At 45.5% G+C, this 16,939-nt stretch overlaps 1 protein-coding gene across 5 annotated transcripts in view; it reads right to left on the bottom strand.

Moving 5' to 3' along the window:
* LOC123102741 (ubiquitin C-terminal hydrolase 12) overlaps window positions 1–14,107 on the bottom strand; it is a 29,422-nt gene extending 15,315 nt beyond the window's left edge. The window contains exons 1-15 of one of the 5 annotated variants that reach the window (XM_044524172.1): window positions 13,800–14,107; window positions 13,582–13,657; window positions 13,288–13,438; window positions 13,025–13,182; window positions 11,652–11,917; window positions 11,341–11,559; window positions 11,167–11,275; window positions 10,967–11,082; window positions 9,722–9,820; window positions 3,573–3,682; window positions 3,188–3,262; window positions 1,658–1,736; window positions 1,389–1,535; window positions 1,223–1,303; window positions 1,013–1,132 (exon numbers count right to left, since the gene is read on the bottom strand). In XM_044524172.1, the coding sequence (XP_044380107.1) occupies window positions 1,013–1,132; window positions 1,223–1,303; window positions 1,389–1,535; window positions 1,658–1,736; window positions 3,188–3,262; window positions 3,573–3,682; window positions 9,722–9,820; window positions 10,967–11,082; window positions 11,167–11,275; window positions 11,341–11,559; window positions 11,652–11,917; window positions 13,025–13,182; window positions 13,288–13,438; window positions 13,582–13,657; window positions 13,800–13,829 (1,836 nt within the window). In that variant the 5' untranslated portion in view covers window positions 13,830–14,107. The remainder of the gene's footprint in view (window positions 1–1,012; window positions 1,133–1,222; window positions 1,304–1,388; window positions 1,536–1,657; window positions 1,737–3,187; window positions 3,263–3,572; window positions 3,683–9,721; window positions 9,821–10,966; window positions 11,083–11,166; window positions 11,276–11,340; window positions 11,560–11,651; window positions 11,918–13,024; window positions 13,183–13,287; window positions 13,439–13,581; window positions 13,658–13,799) is intronic. The other 4 variants (XM_044524170.1, XM_044524169.1, XM_044524168.1 and 1 more) reach the window with 4 other exon arrangements.
* Window positions 14,108–16,939: the final 2,832 nt, after the last annotated feature.

The following is a 16,939-nucleotide window of genomic DNA, read 5'->3' as shown; positions in this document are numbered from 1 at the left end:
CACACAATACTGATAGCACATGTACTGTCAAACAAGAGAGGAGCAGGTGTGGTGATAGAAACACCAAAACCCTCAAGCAACCACCGTAGCCAAGTCATAAGAGACGGCGAGAGAGTACCACAACTCAGCCTCTGAACTCGAACAGGCTCCAGTATGTTTCTTCGTCTTCCAGGAAATGAGAGAAACTCCAAGAAAAACACAAAGTAAAAAGGGACAGACAATCTGAAGGATCACTAGCCCAAGTAGCATCCAAATAGGTCTGAAGACAGAACGAACTAGAGCGTGGGAAGAAGAGACGGCGAGAGAGTCCCACAAAGATATCGTAGAACACGAAGGAGGTGATTGTAGTGGACCGAAGTGGGAGCAGAGACAAACTGACGCGTAATGTGAACGGCGTAGGAAATCTCGGGATGAGTCACAACTAGATAGACAAGACTCCCAACAAGATCACGGTAGCGCGTCGGTTCAGATATAGGCTCACCGTAAGAAGCACGGAGGTGGACGTTCATCTACATCAGGGTCTCAACAATGCGCTCATCAATAAGAGAAGCACGAGCAAGAAGATCATGGATTCATGGGTATACTTCTCTTGGGAGATCAAGGAGCCATCAGAGATAGAAGAAACCTCAATCCCAAGAAAGCAGCCAAGAGGATCGAGATCAGACCTAAGAAATTGCTCACTAAGACGAGCCTTCACAAAGGCAATGTACTCAAGAGTCATCGCTAGTGATGATCATGTAGTCGACATATAGAAGTGGAGTCCGACCACGAGACGGAAGGTGGACAACAAGTGCGTAATCATGAGCACTCACCGAAAGATCGTTTTTGCAAGGGCTTGAGCTTATGTTAAAAGTACGCGTGTAAATCTTAGCGATGAAACCTTGTGGTAGACCACATGACTGTTGTAAGACCTTTTCTTTCTATCTAATGCACATACATGCAATGGTTTGCATGTTCTCAAAAAAAAATAAACCTTGTGGTAGAAAATAGAGCTATGCTTTAGAAATATTACCTTGAATGAATTAAAGGGTAATTGTTTCTGTATACGAAAATTACGGACTTTTTCGTGGTCCACCAGATCAAAATATATATTCTTCCCAATCTGCTCCTTCAAATCTTCATCTCGAGCAACCTAAGGTTGATTTATTCCAAATAGAGAAATATTAAAAGGAGTGCACCAGTAGAGCTAACTGGTATGACTGACACTAGCAATTAACAAGACCTTTATGATGGTGTAGAGGTGAGCTTCAGCTTTTTCCTTTTTCTTGTGTTCTTTCTCTTGTTGTTCTTTCTTCAACCTTATCTGCAAAAGAACAATTGAACTGACTCACTATTACAAAAGGAGTACACCATACTGACTAGAAAGAGAGGAGAATATAATGACTCACCCTCAAATGCTCAGCAATGTCCTTCTCATCAACATTACACATTATTTTCTCCTTGTCACTCTCACGAATATATACAAGCATGTAGGCATTTGAATACTTTGTGAACTTAAATGGGGTGTTATTGAAACCAGGGTTAACTTGAGGCAACTGTTCCCTCCAAAAGAAGACAAAAGAGAGACGAAGGTTCCATATTACACATAAAAGATGAGCGAAATCCCTAGAACCAACAGGTCATATACTGGATGAACTGTTGATAAAAAAAAACTTACCTCTTCCTCGCCCCCGTACTGCTCTTCAAGCGCTTTTTTAGTATCTTCTTTTGTTACTCGCTCATCATCAAATTTATACCTGAAAAAAACAGAAAGAAAGAAAAAATCAACACACAACATTTGCTGAACTGCTTTCAGGTGTACAGCAATCAGAGAGGAAACATAATGGTACGCAAAGGAACACAAAGTGGTTTGGTGTCACAGCTCGTTGAACACGTTACGGTGCAAGCAGACTGCATGCAAGTAACTCTGTCAGAAGCCATCCTTCAGTTGCACTAAATACAAGATGCCGATGCAGCCAAAATACGAAATGTGAGCAGAAGCTAATTTGAATACTCAGCCAAAATAGGAAATGTGCACAGAAACTAATTCGAACACTGTATACCCATAGGAAGTGTGCACAGAAGCTAATTCGAACACTGTACACTGTATACCCATCTCAAACCCATAGAGAAGAAAGAAATGACGAGCGGGATCAGGGAGCTGCCAAGCGGGTCCTATTCATCAATGATAAGGGTGGTTAGACCATACTGTTAAACTGAGTGTCATGTACTGAAGTTGTTCCTGGAGCAAATGAAATGGACTGAATTTCTCCTGTGTCTATCCTTTTTTTTTCTTCCTCGAGTTGGTGAAATTGGTCAAGAGGGGGAGAGCAGTAGTACATTAACTCATTTGGCTCATGTGACACAAGCCTCGACCTACAGTCCTACACTGGTGATGTGCAGGTTGGTGCACCGACTCAAATTGGTAACGCGCCTGCCAGTGTGCCGAGGTGGACAGCAGAGCAAGAGGAGCAGCTCAGGACAACTAGATCAACCACTGGCGGAACAACAGGATAGTGCTGATGTAATTTTCACCTCCTCTGATGGGGATCAGGCTGAAGGGTCAGGAGCTACAGAAGAGTGAACTGATGGGCAAATTGCTGAGGAGAACTACTCGAGCAACGGCAGAGATACCAGAGAAAAGGTATGGGTTCGATGTCATTGATGTTGGAAACTATATTTCTGTGAAGCATTATCTCCAGCCTATAAAGCATCTGTTGCTTCTCTTCAGTCTGTCAATTCCTACGAGTAGAATGTTGAATCTTAAGTAATGTTTTCTAGAGTGTTCTAGCTATAAGTAGGTCAGATGTGAAGGCTTCCCAAAGCCCAACAAAAAAAGAGGTCTTCACCTCTAGTTTGTAACCAGGCTATGCACCCCACTACCTATAATAGAATTTGGTGTTCTTATCTAAAATCTTGGACTAGATCTTGTGCTCTAGGGGTTTTGGATTGAACTCCTGCTACCACATTGGCCTATTTCCGCCTCTAGAGCGATATCTAGTGCAACTTGTTCAAGTAGTTCCTTCCACACTTGTGATGTACACTTTGTAGCAGCAAGGTGGAGTTGCTCCTCCACAACCTTGTGCTGCTTCACACTATTTGGTGATGCGTAACAGCAGGAACAAAAATAAACAGTACCCAAAATAGTCTTTTCCTAAGGTACAAGTACTGAGATGCAAGGACAGATAACTCCAAAGATAAAACTCACCACTGGTCTGAGAGTGTAGGCCGTATGAAAGCGTAGTAGTGACCACCATGTACTCCTCCACTATGAACAAGAACACTGAATAAAAGCATGTGACCAACATTAGCACCAACAAAATACAGATCACATCTATCTGAGACTTATTGCAGTGACATTTAAACTCGTATGGAACTGTGACTATGAAAGTAAACTACAGAAGTAACAGGTAAATTTCCAAAGTACCATTTCAAACTGTTCTGCACAAAATAGTGATTTGTTTATTGGAATTAATAGTTTCTACATACATCAAAGATTATTGTTCATGGATGTTCCCTTTAGTATAATAAATCATTCAAATAAATGACTGAACAACACAACGTGTACCAAAATGTCAGACAAAACCTATTACCTGTGAAGAGTGTAAAGGTTCCTAATACTTCTATCTGCATCTGGAGTAAGATATTTTCCATCATCCTTATCAAGATCGAGTTGTAGTGGGAACTCATAACGGTCATTAATCTGCAGTAGGCATTATTTTTATTAGCAACTCATAAGCATCCTTCCAAACATTTCTACAAACAGAAATGAACAAACAATATGATTTTAATTACTTGAGCAACCAAAACGCAAACAGAGATCAAATGAACAAAAACAAAAAATGTTAATCAGAGAGAACTCCTAATGAAAGGTTACAAAGAGAACAAAATGGGTAAGTAACTTGTCGCCAATTTCATACAGAATGAAAGATAGGATGGCATGGATCTCACATTAAATGGTTCCAAATATGATTAACTATATGGGCTGTGCTCAAGGGTGTGTTTGGTTTGAGAACGAAGTGGAATGGAATGTCATGGTTCCATTCCACCAGAATGGGTTGGTTCCATTCCTGAGTTTGTTTGGGGATAAAATGTGGAATGGAATGGTTATATTTCAACGTTTGGTTGGAGAGTTGGAATGGAATGGATTCTGAGATTACCTCTCACATGCATATGTACAATATGAGCAATTAGAGCCTTTTTTATGTTTAACAACAAATTATGCAAAATACATTTCAATTTCACAATGATCTATCATCCACATATAATCTGATGTCTAACTCCGCCTATGTTGTCTCAACATAGCCGGTCCCAAGCCCGGGTAAAGGAGGAGGGTTGTGATAGGCTTGGCGAGCCAACGTAAAAACTCAGCCACTCTTATGGAGATGAAACCCAAAAGATTTTCGTTGGGGCGTAACCCTCTCAGCGACGCGCTACATCGGAACCCGGGTGTGGTGGAAAATGGGCAAGGGCCGGGCCGTCACCCCCAAGGTGGCGCGCTGTATCTTGATCCGGATACGGTGGCAAGTGAGCGAGGATCGGGTCGTCGCATCCTTAGTGGCGCGCTACATCGGCGCCCGGATGTAGTGGAAAATGGGCAAGGGTCTTCGCATTTGACTCGACGAGTGCGAAGGGTAAGGAAGCTAGCCGAGCCTAGGAGGATTCGCTTAGGTAGCTGGAACGTAGGGTCTCTGACAGGGAAGCTTCGGGAGCTAGTTGATGCAGCGGTGAGGAGAGGTTTGCGTCCAAGAAACCAAATGGAGAGGACAAAAGGCGAAGGAGGTGGAGGATACCGGCTTCAAGCTGTGGTACACAGGGACGGCTGCAAACAGAAATGGCGTAGGCATCTTGATCAACAAGAGCCTCAAGTATGGAGTGGTAGACGTCAAGAGACGTGGGGACCGGATTATCCTGGTCAAGCTGGTAGTTGAGGACTTGGTTCTCAATGTTATCAGCGCGTATGCCCCGCAAGTAGGCCACAATGAGAACACCAAGAGGGAGTTCTGGGAAGGCCTGGAAGACATGGTTAGGAGTGTACCGATTGGTGAGAAGCTCTTCATAGGAGGAGACCTCAATGGCGACGTGGGTACATCTAACACAGGTTTTGAAGGGGCGCACAGGGGCTTTGGCTATGGCATCAAGAATCAAGAAGGAGAAGATGTCTTAAGCTTTGCTCTAGCCTACAACATGATTGTAGCTAACACCCTCTTTAGAAAGAGAGAATCACATCTGGTGACTTTTAGTAGTGGCCAACACTCTAGCCAGATTGATTTCATCCTCTCGAGAAGAGAAGATAGGCGTGCGTGCCTAGACTGTAAGGTGATACCTGGAGAGAGTGTTGTACCCCAGCATAAGCTGGTGGTTGCTAACTTCCGCTTTCGGATTCGTGTCCAGCGGGATAAGCGTGCCAAAGTCGCTAAAACGAAGTGGTGGAAGCTCAAGGGGGAGGTAGCTCTAGCGTTCAAGGAGAGGGTCATTAAGGAGGGCCCTTGGGAGGAAGGAGGAGATGCGAACAATGTGTGGACGAAGATGGCGACTTGCATTCGTAAGGTGGCCTCGGAGGAGCTTGGAGTGTCCAGGGGAAGGAGAAGCGAAGATAAGGATACCTGGTGGTGGAATGATGATGTCCAGAAGGCGATTAAAGAGAAGAAAGATTGCTTCAAACGCCTATACCTGGATAGGAGTGCAGACAACATAGAGAAGTACAAGATGGCGAAGAAGGCCGCAAAGCGAGCTGTTGGTGAAGCAAGGGGTCGGGCATATGAGGACCTCTACCAACGGTTAGGCACGAAGGAAGGTGAAAGGGACATCTATAAGATGGCCAAGATCCGAGAGAGGAAGACGAGGGATATTGGCCAAGTCAAATGCATCAAGGACGGAGCAGGCCAACTCTTGGTGAAGGACGAGGAGATTAAGCATAGATGGCGGGAGTACTTCGACAAGCTGTTCAATGGGGAGAATGAGAGTTCTACCATTGAACTGGACGACTCCTTTGATGAGACCAGCATGCGTTTTGTGCGGCGAATCCAGGAGTCTGAGGTCAAGGAGGCTTTAAAAAGGATGAAAGGAGGCAAGGCGATGGGCCCTGATTTTATCCCCATTGAGGTGTGGAAAGGTCTCGGGGACATAGCGATAGTATGGCTAGCCAAGCTTTTCAACCTCATTTTTCGGGCAAACAAGATGCCAGAAGAATGGAGACGGAGTATATTAGTACCAATCTTCAAGAACAAGGGGGATGTTCAGAGTTGTACTAATTACCGTGGAATTAAGCTGATGAGCCATACAATGAAGCTATGGGAGAGAGTCATTGAGCACCGCTTAAGAAGAATGACAAGCGTGACCAAAAATCAGTTTGGTTTCATGCCTGGGAGGTCGACCATGGAAGCCATTTTCTTGGTACGACAACTTATGGAGAGATATAGGGAGCAAAAGGACTTGCATATGGTGTTCATTGACTTGGAGAAGGCCTATGATAAGATACCGCGGAATGTCATGTGGTGGGCCTTGGAGAAACACAAAGTCCCAGCAAAGTACATTACCCTCATCAAGGACATGTACGATAATGTTGTGACAAGTGTTCGAACAAGTGATGTCGACACTGATGACTTCCCGATTAAGATAGGACTGCATCAGGGGTCAGCTTTGAGCCCTTATCTTTTTGCATTGGTGATGGAGAGGTCACAAGGGATATACAAGGAGATATCCCATGGTGTATGCTCTTTGCGGATGATGTGGTGCTAGTTGACGATAGTCGGACGGGGGTAAATAGGAAGTTAGAGTTATGGAGACAAACCTTGGAATCAAAAGGGTTTAGGCTTAGTAGAACTAAAACCAAGTACATGATGTGCGGTTTCAGTACTACTAGGTGTGAGGAGGAGGTTAGCCTTGATGGCCAGGTGGTACCTCAGAAGGACACCTTTCGGTATTTGGGGTCAATGCTGCAGGAGGATGGGGGTATTGATGAAGATGTGAACCATCGAATCAAAGCCGGATGGATGAAGTGGCGCCAAGCTTCTGGCATTCTCTGTGACAAGAGAGTGCCACAAAAGCTAAAAGGCAAGTTCTACAGGACGGCGGTTCGACCCGCAATGTTGTATGGCGCTAAGTGTTGGCCGACTAAAAGGCGACATGTTCAACAGTTAGGTGTAGCGGAGATGCGTATGTTGAGATGGATGTGTGGCCACACGAGGAAGGATCGAGTCCGGAATGATGATATACGAGATAGAGTTGGGGTAGCACCAATTGAAGAGAAGCTTGTCCAACATCGTCTGAGATGGTTTGGGCATATTCAGCGCAGGCCTCCAGAAGCTCCGGTGCATAGTGGACGGCTAAGCGTGCGGAGAATGTCAAGAAAGGGCGGGGTAGACCGAATTTGACATGGGAGGAGTCCGTTAAGAGAGACCTGAAGGATTGGAGTAGAGTATCACCAAAGAGCTAGCTATGGACAGGGGTGCGTGGAAGCTTGCTATCCATGTGCCAGAGCCATGAGTTGGTTGCGAGATCTTATGGGTTTCACCTCTAGCCTACCCCAACTTGTTTGGGACTAAAGGCTTTGTTGTTGTTGTTGTTGTTGTTGTATATAATCTGATGTCTATGTAAATTGTATCATCACAGCAACTATTATAAGAATAGACAAGAAATCTTAATTAAGCACAAAATCTAGATCACACAAGTACTAATGACAGCAAAAATTAGAAAAGAATAGCGTTCCTTTTCCTGCCAGGCAGAGTGCTTCTTCCAACCTTACGTACGTTCTCCTCTCCCTCTCTCCGTTGTGATTTTTTTCCCTCCTGTCGCTGGTTTTTTTCACCAATTTTCCTTGAAAACCGTCTTGATTGTCTCACCTTTTATTGACTTGCCAAATAAAATTAAGTTTCCTTTGGTAAGCCAATAAATTCTTAACAAATAAGTGTTTTTTATTTAGGTAGGTAAATCATGGGCAGGATTTTATAAACATTTATTTACACAATCACATTTATATGCGCAGGTAAATCACGGCTAAGGTACTAGAATATTTATATCCCCCTTGCAACGCACAGGCAATTATCTAGTGGCAGAAAAAAAATCATCAATGTTAACATAGAGCACACAGATCTAGCAGTAATCAAGCAATGCCAAAAAAAGGGAGCCCGGTGCACATAGCTCCCACTTGTGCAGGGTCCAGGGAAGGGTCGGACCACTTTGGTCTGTCAATAGATAATTGCCCGTGCATTGAAGGGCAATGCCAAGCTAACAAAAAACAATCAGTTCACTCGATCCAGCTTTGCTGCTTGCCACCGCCGCTGCTTGCTCTCTGCTACTTACGCTGCTTGCCACCCCAGCCGTTCCCTGCCCGATGCTGCTGCTGCCCAGGTGTGGCCACCACCGGCCGGCTGGCTACTGCCCCTTTCGCCGCCGCCGGAAGACAGATAGGGAGACGAGCCAACCGTCACGCGATCTGATGCTGCTGCTGCTTGGCGCCGTTGCCTGCCCGCCATCCAAAGGACACAGGTGGACGCCTATTTCCTGCTTGCTGTCTCGTCGTACCGCCACAGCACCTCGGATGAGCCATTCCTGGCTGCCACCACCCCGCCCCTGGTGAAGGAGAGACAGGTCTGCGCCATCCCGGCTACCGCCGTTGGAGGAGTTGATTTCAGGAGGAGGGGCTGCTTGTAGGTGCTAGCCCGCCACCAGTCCTCTACCCATCCCCCCCGCCGCCTATGCTCCGTGGTGCGGCGCAGAGAGAGAGAGAGAGAGAGAGAGAGAGAGGGAGAGAGAGAGAGAGAGAGAGAGAGAGAGCACACTAATCCACCAAGGACCATGTCATTCCGCCGATTTGGAGGAACCACCGCATTCCGCATCTGAGGGGTGTATTCCCTTTTGAGGAATCGGTGCTCTTGCCCAACCAAACGCGGGAATAGGTGCCAACAATGGAACCGACCAGTTATATTCCACTTGATGCCACCAACCAAACACACCCCAAGATAACAATTACATGTTTGGATCCCCTTATATCATGTATATTTTGACATTTGTGTTAAGATGACCCCATTGGCATTGGCATGAGAAAAAGTATGTACAGCAAAACAAGTACTCATTTGAATATCTAGAAAGTAAGCATGGAACTGCAAGCTGGATGTATTAGTGTGTTACAGCATGTAGGTCATGCTAGGATTCTACTACCAATTAGTGAATCTGGTTTCTACAGTCATCCCAATTAGAAATGGCTAATACACAAGACAAGAGGATGAGGTGTGAACTGTAATGACTACTTTCAGCCAGAAAGATATCCAAGTATCCCTGAAATGCTTATTGAAGCAGCATGGTACTAGGCTACCAGCGTCAACCTAAGAAAACCATCAGAATCATCTTTGTACCAAAATTCTATAAAGCAAACACCGGCTGTAACGGTGTGTTTAACATTTGCCTACTTCCCTGAGAAACCACCTGATTCTGCCAGAAAAAAAAAAGTGCGCATACGATGATTCTAGCAAAGCTGGCACATTAAGCTTATTTCAATGCAATTACAAAATAAATCAGTCATATATTCATGCACAAATAGGTTTAGTAGCCCCAAAAGTAAGTGCAACAGGTGTATCGACACGACATTCTATGTTTCATCAATCTAATACACAAAAGTCCTTCATACCATATCCAAATGCACACCATGATGTTATGATAACCATTATTTTGTAGAATCAAACTCAAAAAGGTCAATCCTACAAAAGATGTCAATTAAAGGTAAAAGGGTAACCAGTCCAACCTTAACCATTGTGTCTCGCATGTAATCATATTCGAAACGCTTCAGTTGAAGTTGCAAAACAGGAGGGAAATCAAGAAAGAGTACGCCCTTTCTTGCATCCTGCAAAAAAGATTGACTGCAATTCAGGTGCCAAGGAAACAAAAACAGAAAATCAGAGAAATATAACCATTACACCAATTTCCTTCATTAAACAGGAAGGACCGGTTCCATCAATGCAGCTTTCCTGGATCTCTGAGTAGTAGAGAATTAAGGGTATGTTTGGTTCTATCCAATGCTTGCCCTACCAAATATTTGGCCAGCCAAATTTTTGGGTGACCTTTTGTTTGCCCCATATGTTGACCAGCGTTAGCAAGAAAAATGAACTAGCCATGTCAAAAATATTCATAGGGTAAGTTTTGGCCACCATCCAAGCATACCCTAACTGTTGTGGCATCTTAGAGTCCAGTTGTCTATCAAGCTTAGTCTAGAAGTATCCAGGGTGTGTGTATCCTGGTAGAAGTATCTGTTTGTGGGAGGAGTCTAGTTATCTCCCAGAATAACCCAGCCTAGTCTAGAATTATCCATGGTGTATATGTCCTAGTAGAAGAGTCTGTTTGTGGGTAGAGTCCAGTTGTCTCTTAGATGGACCCAGCCTAGTCTAGAAGTATCCAGCGTGTGTTGAAGTACCTAAAGGGTCAATATAAGGATGTTTCCCCCTTGTAAGAAGGCAAGAAATGAAATATCTAGTTCCTGCCTATGCTTCTCTTCTACCCCTCTAATTCTCCAATCTTTCCCCACTACCCTTCTACTGTACCACGGCGCCTACACGGTGACGGCACGCGCGTCCTCCGAGTATCCCACTCTACAACCTCCGTAGACAACGTCAGCTACAACACTAACACCTCTTTTATCCAAAATTACTATCAAGTAAACCATTTCTGTGTATTGACTAATGCAAGCAAAAAAACAGGGCAGCCCGGTGCACGTAGCTCCCGCTTGCGCAGGGTCCGGGGAAGGGTTCGACCACTTTGGTCTTTTGTACACAGCCTTTCCCTACATTTCTGAAAGAGGGTGTTTCCAGGACTCAAACCCGTGACCTCATGATCACAAGGCAACATTAGAAACATTAGAAAGTAACCATTAATAGAGCAAGCAAAGGTACCCTGCCATTCATATGTACAATGTACCACACCAATATTCCAAAATATTTAACAACAAAGATAATGCAACTTAAGATTCAGGTTCAAAGCCATGATTTGTAGGAACCTGTAAGCCATGTTGTTCAGCCTGGTATTTGTTATCACCCTCTAGACGCTCCACTTCGACATATTTATCAAATGATGCATAAACATCATGACAACCTTTGACATCAAGTTGTAGATCTGCAAGGCCAGCATAAGTGACCATTAAATAATAGATGGATATAGCACATAAAATGCAAACACAATTCAAATTATAGGTCCTACCATAAAAGGACTCTTTTCTGTTAGATTTATAGTCAACATTAATGCACTCGATGTAATTAATGTGGTGGCCTTCAAATAGTTGTTCAATTGTTCCTTCCACAACAGTTCCCTGGGGAGAAAGCAAAGTTAATGACAAGTAATTGGCATAGAGGTAATTGTTAGTATAACATCCACCTTCATTTTGTCTTCAAGTTTCTCGCATAGAACTCTATTGAGCTCTTGCACATCATGCTGCATGAAAGAATCATAGGTGTCCCACCCGAAAGATTTAGTCAACTCTTTTGTAGCTACACTATTGTCGCTATACTGGAGCTTGTAAAAAAGGCTCTGCAGGGCTAAAGGAATACTCCCAGATGGCATGTCATTCTCAGTAGTTGGCATGTGATACACAGCCTAAGAAGAAAACCAATGAATTGATTCAAAATTAGTTCAAAATTCAAACTCACAACAAAGCATGTGCGGTACGACAAAGCAAGGTCTCACACCTTCCGAAAGTAAGGTATATGATACAGGGTTTGCAGAAGAGAGTTCATATAACAGGTAGCACCCTGATTCTTGAGACCAACATAACCTGTTTCCTTTTTCGAGTCATAAGTCCAATAGTCAACCATTTTGCGAACAGCAACCTCAGCTTCAACAACAACAGTATCATTCACGAGATAGCCCCTACTTGGGTCATACAACTCACTCAGAGGCATAAAAGATGTGAAACCCCAGTCACTCTCACGTGCATTAAACTGATGTTGAGTATCTGCCAAACATGGGACCAACATACAGCCTTAACCAGAGAAATTTTGCAGAAATATTTAAAAACTCACAATATCACCGAAGCACCGCTACTACCGAACTTCATTAGCTACCACATAAAATAACAAGCCAAAAGAGTCTTTGAAAGCATGAGGGCACAACCGAGTGGATGACATGGAACAAAACTAATAATCATTATACCATTACTAAATGCATGATAAAAAATAATTGAAGGTTCAGGCTTCAAGCAACAATAACTGACCGAGAAGTACTAAAACAATATGAGTGGAAATATAAGGATTTTTTCCTCGTGATAGAACATAATCTGGTGTGCATTATAAAAATTATCAACTACTCCCTCCGATCCATAATAAGTATCGCAGTAAGTTTCTCGAAAGAAAGAAAACGATCAACTGCAGATGTTGTGATTTGTGATTTACGGATAACCTAAAAGAAGTTTCATGAAATTAACTCCCAAACTGTTACCTGTATATATACATACATACATACATATATACATATATATATATATATATATATATATATATATATATATATATAACAATTTCAGCGCCACCAGTACCATAGAAATACAATGTCAAACTAGAGTCCACACAATAATTGAATTACTTTAACAATGTTGACCACTGACCAAGAACCCACAAAAAAGAGATGCACAGCTGAGAAACATCCAGCTCCCAGGTATAAAAGTTGAATGATCCTTAGACATTGAAGTATTGAAGTAAAGACTAGACAAGGTTTATATCAAACTTTACAAGAAAGATGTCTGCTTTGCATGTGATACATCAGTTATGAATATTGTATATCTTGATCTACAAGAATGTACTCCATCTCACCAAAAGAAAGAAAAAAGGCGGTTGTGTGTTATCGAGCATCATTATTGCATGATAACCTAGGCATGTACTGTGCACAGCTTCAGTTGCACAGCCAAACAGATAACATGCGGCAGTACATGCACAGAATTTTAACTGATCAATGGGTTCATCCTGTTCCACGTCAGCTCAAGACTTCAAGGTTATATTCCCTTGAAACTTCCATGACGGATGGCTTAAAAAATATGATTACAGCATTAATCCAAGAAAAGCAATACCTTTGCGTGCTGTATACTTCTGATGGATCTGGTTTACAATGGCTAGGCTGAACTGAGCATACCGGCTCCATCCGTAAGGGAGGTTCCCCGAGTCTGCAACATCCAAGTACATCGAGAGATGGTCCACATTATTTCCCTTGGGGAAAATTAGCACACGCCTACGTCCAAAACAAGCACATCCATCAGTACCTTCAACGTCCAACATCTCCCACATTAGACGCATTTTCACGGCGAATCAAAATGGCAAGTTGTCCAAAACTCACCATTTAAATCCCCCAACGACAAACACATCCGAGTAGTGCTTCTTCCCGCTGACCCTGGTGAAGTTCTCTATCGTCCAGGTGAACCGGGAAGTCTGCGGGTCCTCAGGTGCTTGGCTCTCCGCCGTGTTCGTAGGCTCCGTCTGCGCCACCACTAGCAACGCCAACAAGAGCACCACCGAGACCAACACGCGTGCAAGATCAGTAAAAGGTCGAAATGCAAACACCCGACAATCACACCGCCGTGACAGACGGACAAGCACGCTGGGGGGTAAATCGCGAGGCTCTCAGTCTCACCTTCCATTGGCTGCGCGGCGTCTGCGGCGGAGAGCTCCTGGTGTGGCACCAACATCTCTTCATCCTCCTGCTGCTGCTGAGAGGGGCACGGAGGGGGAGGGTTCAGATCCGGGAGGTGCGCGTAAACCCATGAAGAAAGAGGAGACCCCCGATCGGAACGGAGCAGTGGGGCGAGAGGAGCCGGGGAGATCAGGCGAGTGAGGAGATAGGGCACGTACCTCGAGAGGGGAAGGGGTCATCATAGTCATGGAGCCGTCGTCGCTGGCGGCGATGGCCGGTGAAGGGGTAGCGATCCGGGAGGCGGCTGCCGCGCGCGAGCAGGCAGCGGCGGCGGGCGGCGGGCGGCGTGAGGCGGCGGACGGGGAGGAGCTTGGGGAAATGGTCGAGGGGATTTCCCGGGCCCAGCAGGTCACAGCAAGAGGGGATGACAAATTCTAAATTTTCACGTCATGCTCTCTTGTGCTGTCAGCGAGGCGAAGCTCGAAGCCGAACGTTTGGATCTGACCAGAGGGAGTGTCGTCGCGCCCGGAGCACATCGCGTGCTAGACCGAGGGTAACCATGGGCGTGTTTAGTTGCTTTCGCTGCGGGGCCTGGCCCTTCTGAGCTAGACCGAGCAGGCCTGAGTAAGCAAAAACAGGGTTAAAAATGTAGATGACTAGTTGATTGGTTGACTGTATTGGAATTTTGTTATCAAGATGCAATTTTCACCTGGCGTTTGGTTGCATACATGCATATGATTACCAGCGTTAACAACAAAACTTAACAGCCATCAGATTGGGCTTGACATTTTGTCAAACACTTTGAGCACGTCGGAGCTTCCACTGCTCATCATGCCCACCACCGGCTTCCGACGACCGTGGACGCGCCCGACTCGCTGCCGTGATCGTGGCCGCGCCCGGCTCGCCGCCGTGGACGTGGTCGCGTCCGGCTCGCCGCAGGTCGTGGACGAGCTTGAGCTGGCGTTATTGAGGATCTTGCCGCGTCTGTCACCTCTCGGAGAGCCTCTGCGTCGACCGCCTCGTCTTCGCTGCCTCCCCCGCGCTCTCGTCGTCGTCGTCGCCGACAACAGCGGATGCCGCGTTGCGGTCTAGCTCGGGCATGGCGCCGGCGCCAGCTCCGGCCGCTACACTCACACCAAAGACCAAACCCAATAGATGTCCCTGAGCAAAGAAAGAAGCGGATCCATGGCTTTCTTCTTGGAGGCACCTGCATTGAGGAAGCTCCTGCTGCGGGGTGGCGGAGCCATGACGCGGTCCCTGTGCAACGCCGGCCTCGGCTTCTACCTCGACGACGCGGGGCGCTTTCTCGCCCCCCTGTGGGAGCTCATCAAGCAGAAGGTCGTCGAGCTCGCGGCCTTCCTCGCCGGCCTCCTCGCCGCGCTCGGCAAGAAGGGCGACAAGCTCTTCTAGTCGGAGACCCGCTCGGAGATGCTCGCGCAGTGGGTGCATGCCGGCGTCACCGTGGTGCTCCCGGCCGCGCTCGCTGCCGCCTCGGTTGCAGTGCTCCGCCGCCCAGCGCCACTTCGCCCCGCCGCCCGAGTTGCTGCTCTCGCCGGCGCGCCGCTCGCCGACGCCGGGACCACCGCGCCTCGCCGCCTCGGTTGCCGTGCACCGCTGCCCCGCCGCCGGCGAACTTCGCCTCGCCGTGCCACCTCCACCCCGCCGGCGCTCGTCTCCGTTCGCCGCCCCGGCCAGATCCGGGCGGGTGGACGAGATCCACCCGTCCCGCGATCCAAACGCCGCGCCCCGCGCTTGGATCCTCTCATCCCGCACCACCTCGTCCGCCCATTGACTTTTCCCGCGGGGTAATATTTCCACTAAGTCCCCAGATCTCAGTAATTTTGTGCACTTCTCATCGCATCATAACTGCATCATCGTAGCTCTGATTCGTGCGTGTAGCATATCAAAATGTTCGTCTTGACGAGTACATCATTTCATCTCATTGCATCATTTTCATTTGAGCTCATCTTGATGCCCGAAATGCTGTTGGAAGAGGGCTATGTGATGAATTTGTCAGTTCTGTTTCAGCAAATGGCATTTTGTTATTTTTGCCATGATTAATGTGTGCATGCTATGATCTTAAGCTCTACATGTGTTTTGTTATATGCCATGCCATCTTTACAGGGGTGTATGCCATGTATTTTTATGATCTTTATGGTAACTAGCACAAGCATGCAAAGTAGCTTACTCGGTGATGCTGATTTCAGGGACTTAGAATTTCACTAAGTCCTTGCCATGTCCTTATTTTTATGCCATATGTTCATGTTGTTTCCTAGTGATCCGTGCCTATTTTGAGGATGATCAGTAAGGATGTTTTGTTAATATTGTGGTGCTCTATCCATCCATGTATTTGTTTGCAATTATGGAGCACCCTAGCTTGAGTCAATCGAGCTCTACTTTTGCTATAAAATATTCTTGGCAGATTGTTAACATGTTTAGCGATTTTGCCGAGCTTGTTGTTGTTGATCCGTGCATGCTATGTTGTTGTTTTTGCCATGTATAGCTTCTATGCCATGTCTTCTTGTTGGGTGTATGCTTAGTTTATCATGACATGCTTTGCAGTGAGTGCATCGAGCTTGTAAACATGCCTACTTGTTAACTACTTTGCCATGCTCCAGTTTTTCACTAAGTCTAAATCTGTTAATGTTTTTGCTATGTTCACATGCTTGCAATTGTATTTTCTGATCCCTTTTGGCTTATGGTCACTAAGGGACTTTTGTTATATGTTTTGAGTAGCTTCATGCCATTCCTTTAGTTGCCATGATATCTTCCTGTAGCATGTAGTTTTCATGCTCTAAACTTTGCTTCATGATGATAAATTCCCGACTTGTTATTTCTCTAAGTCTGAAACTTGTTATCGTTTGCACTTTTGCCATGATTGTTTGAACCTGTTAATGTGTGAATTAGCCGTAGCTCAGTGTTCATCTTTTGTCAAGCATCATGAGTGGATCCCTGCCATGTATTTTGTTGCCATGTTTAAGTGTTGTAGCATATTTATCTTGATGCATTTAGATGGCTACTTGCTGTTTATCGCAGACCGGTGTCATATTTGTTTTGCTTGCCATTTCCAAACCGTGCATCCGATTCCGGTGATCTTTATATCGATTTCAACCGAAATCACCTCAGCTTTCCAGTGGCACTCTTGGTTTTCCAAGTTGAGGCCAGGTTCAATCATTCCTTTCCAAATCATGCATATGCATCATATACCGCATGCCGCATATCATGCCATGTTCATGTGTTGGTTGTTTACTATGTTGTGTGCTTCTTTCGGTGTTGCTTCTTCGGGTTGGTTCCGTTAACGTCACATTTGTGAGGACCCGTTTGACTATGTCCGTTTGTCTTCTTCATGGACTCGTTC

This window comes from Triticum aestivum, chromosome 5A, assembly GCF_018294505.1.
Source record: "Triticum aestivum cultivar Chinese Spring chromosome 5A, IWGSC CS RefSeq v2.1, whole genome shotgun sequence".
Lineage (NCBI taxonomy): Eukaryota > Viridiplantae > Streptophyta > Magnoliopsida > Poales > Poaceae > Triticum > Triticum aestivum.
Note: the sequence above shows the minus strand (reverse complement) of the source record. Positions and strands in the feature narration are given on the sequence as shown.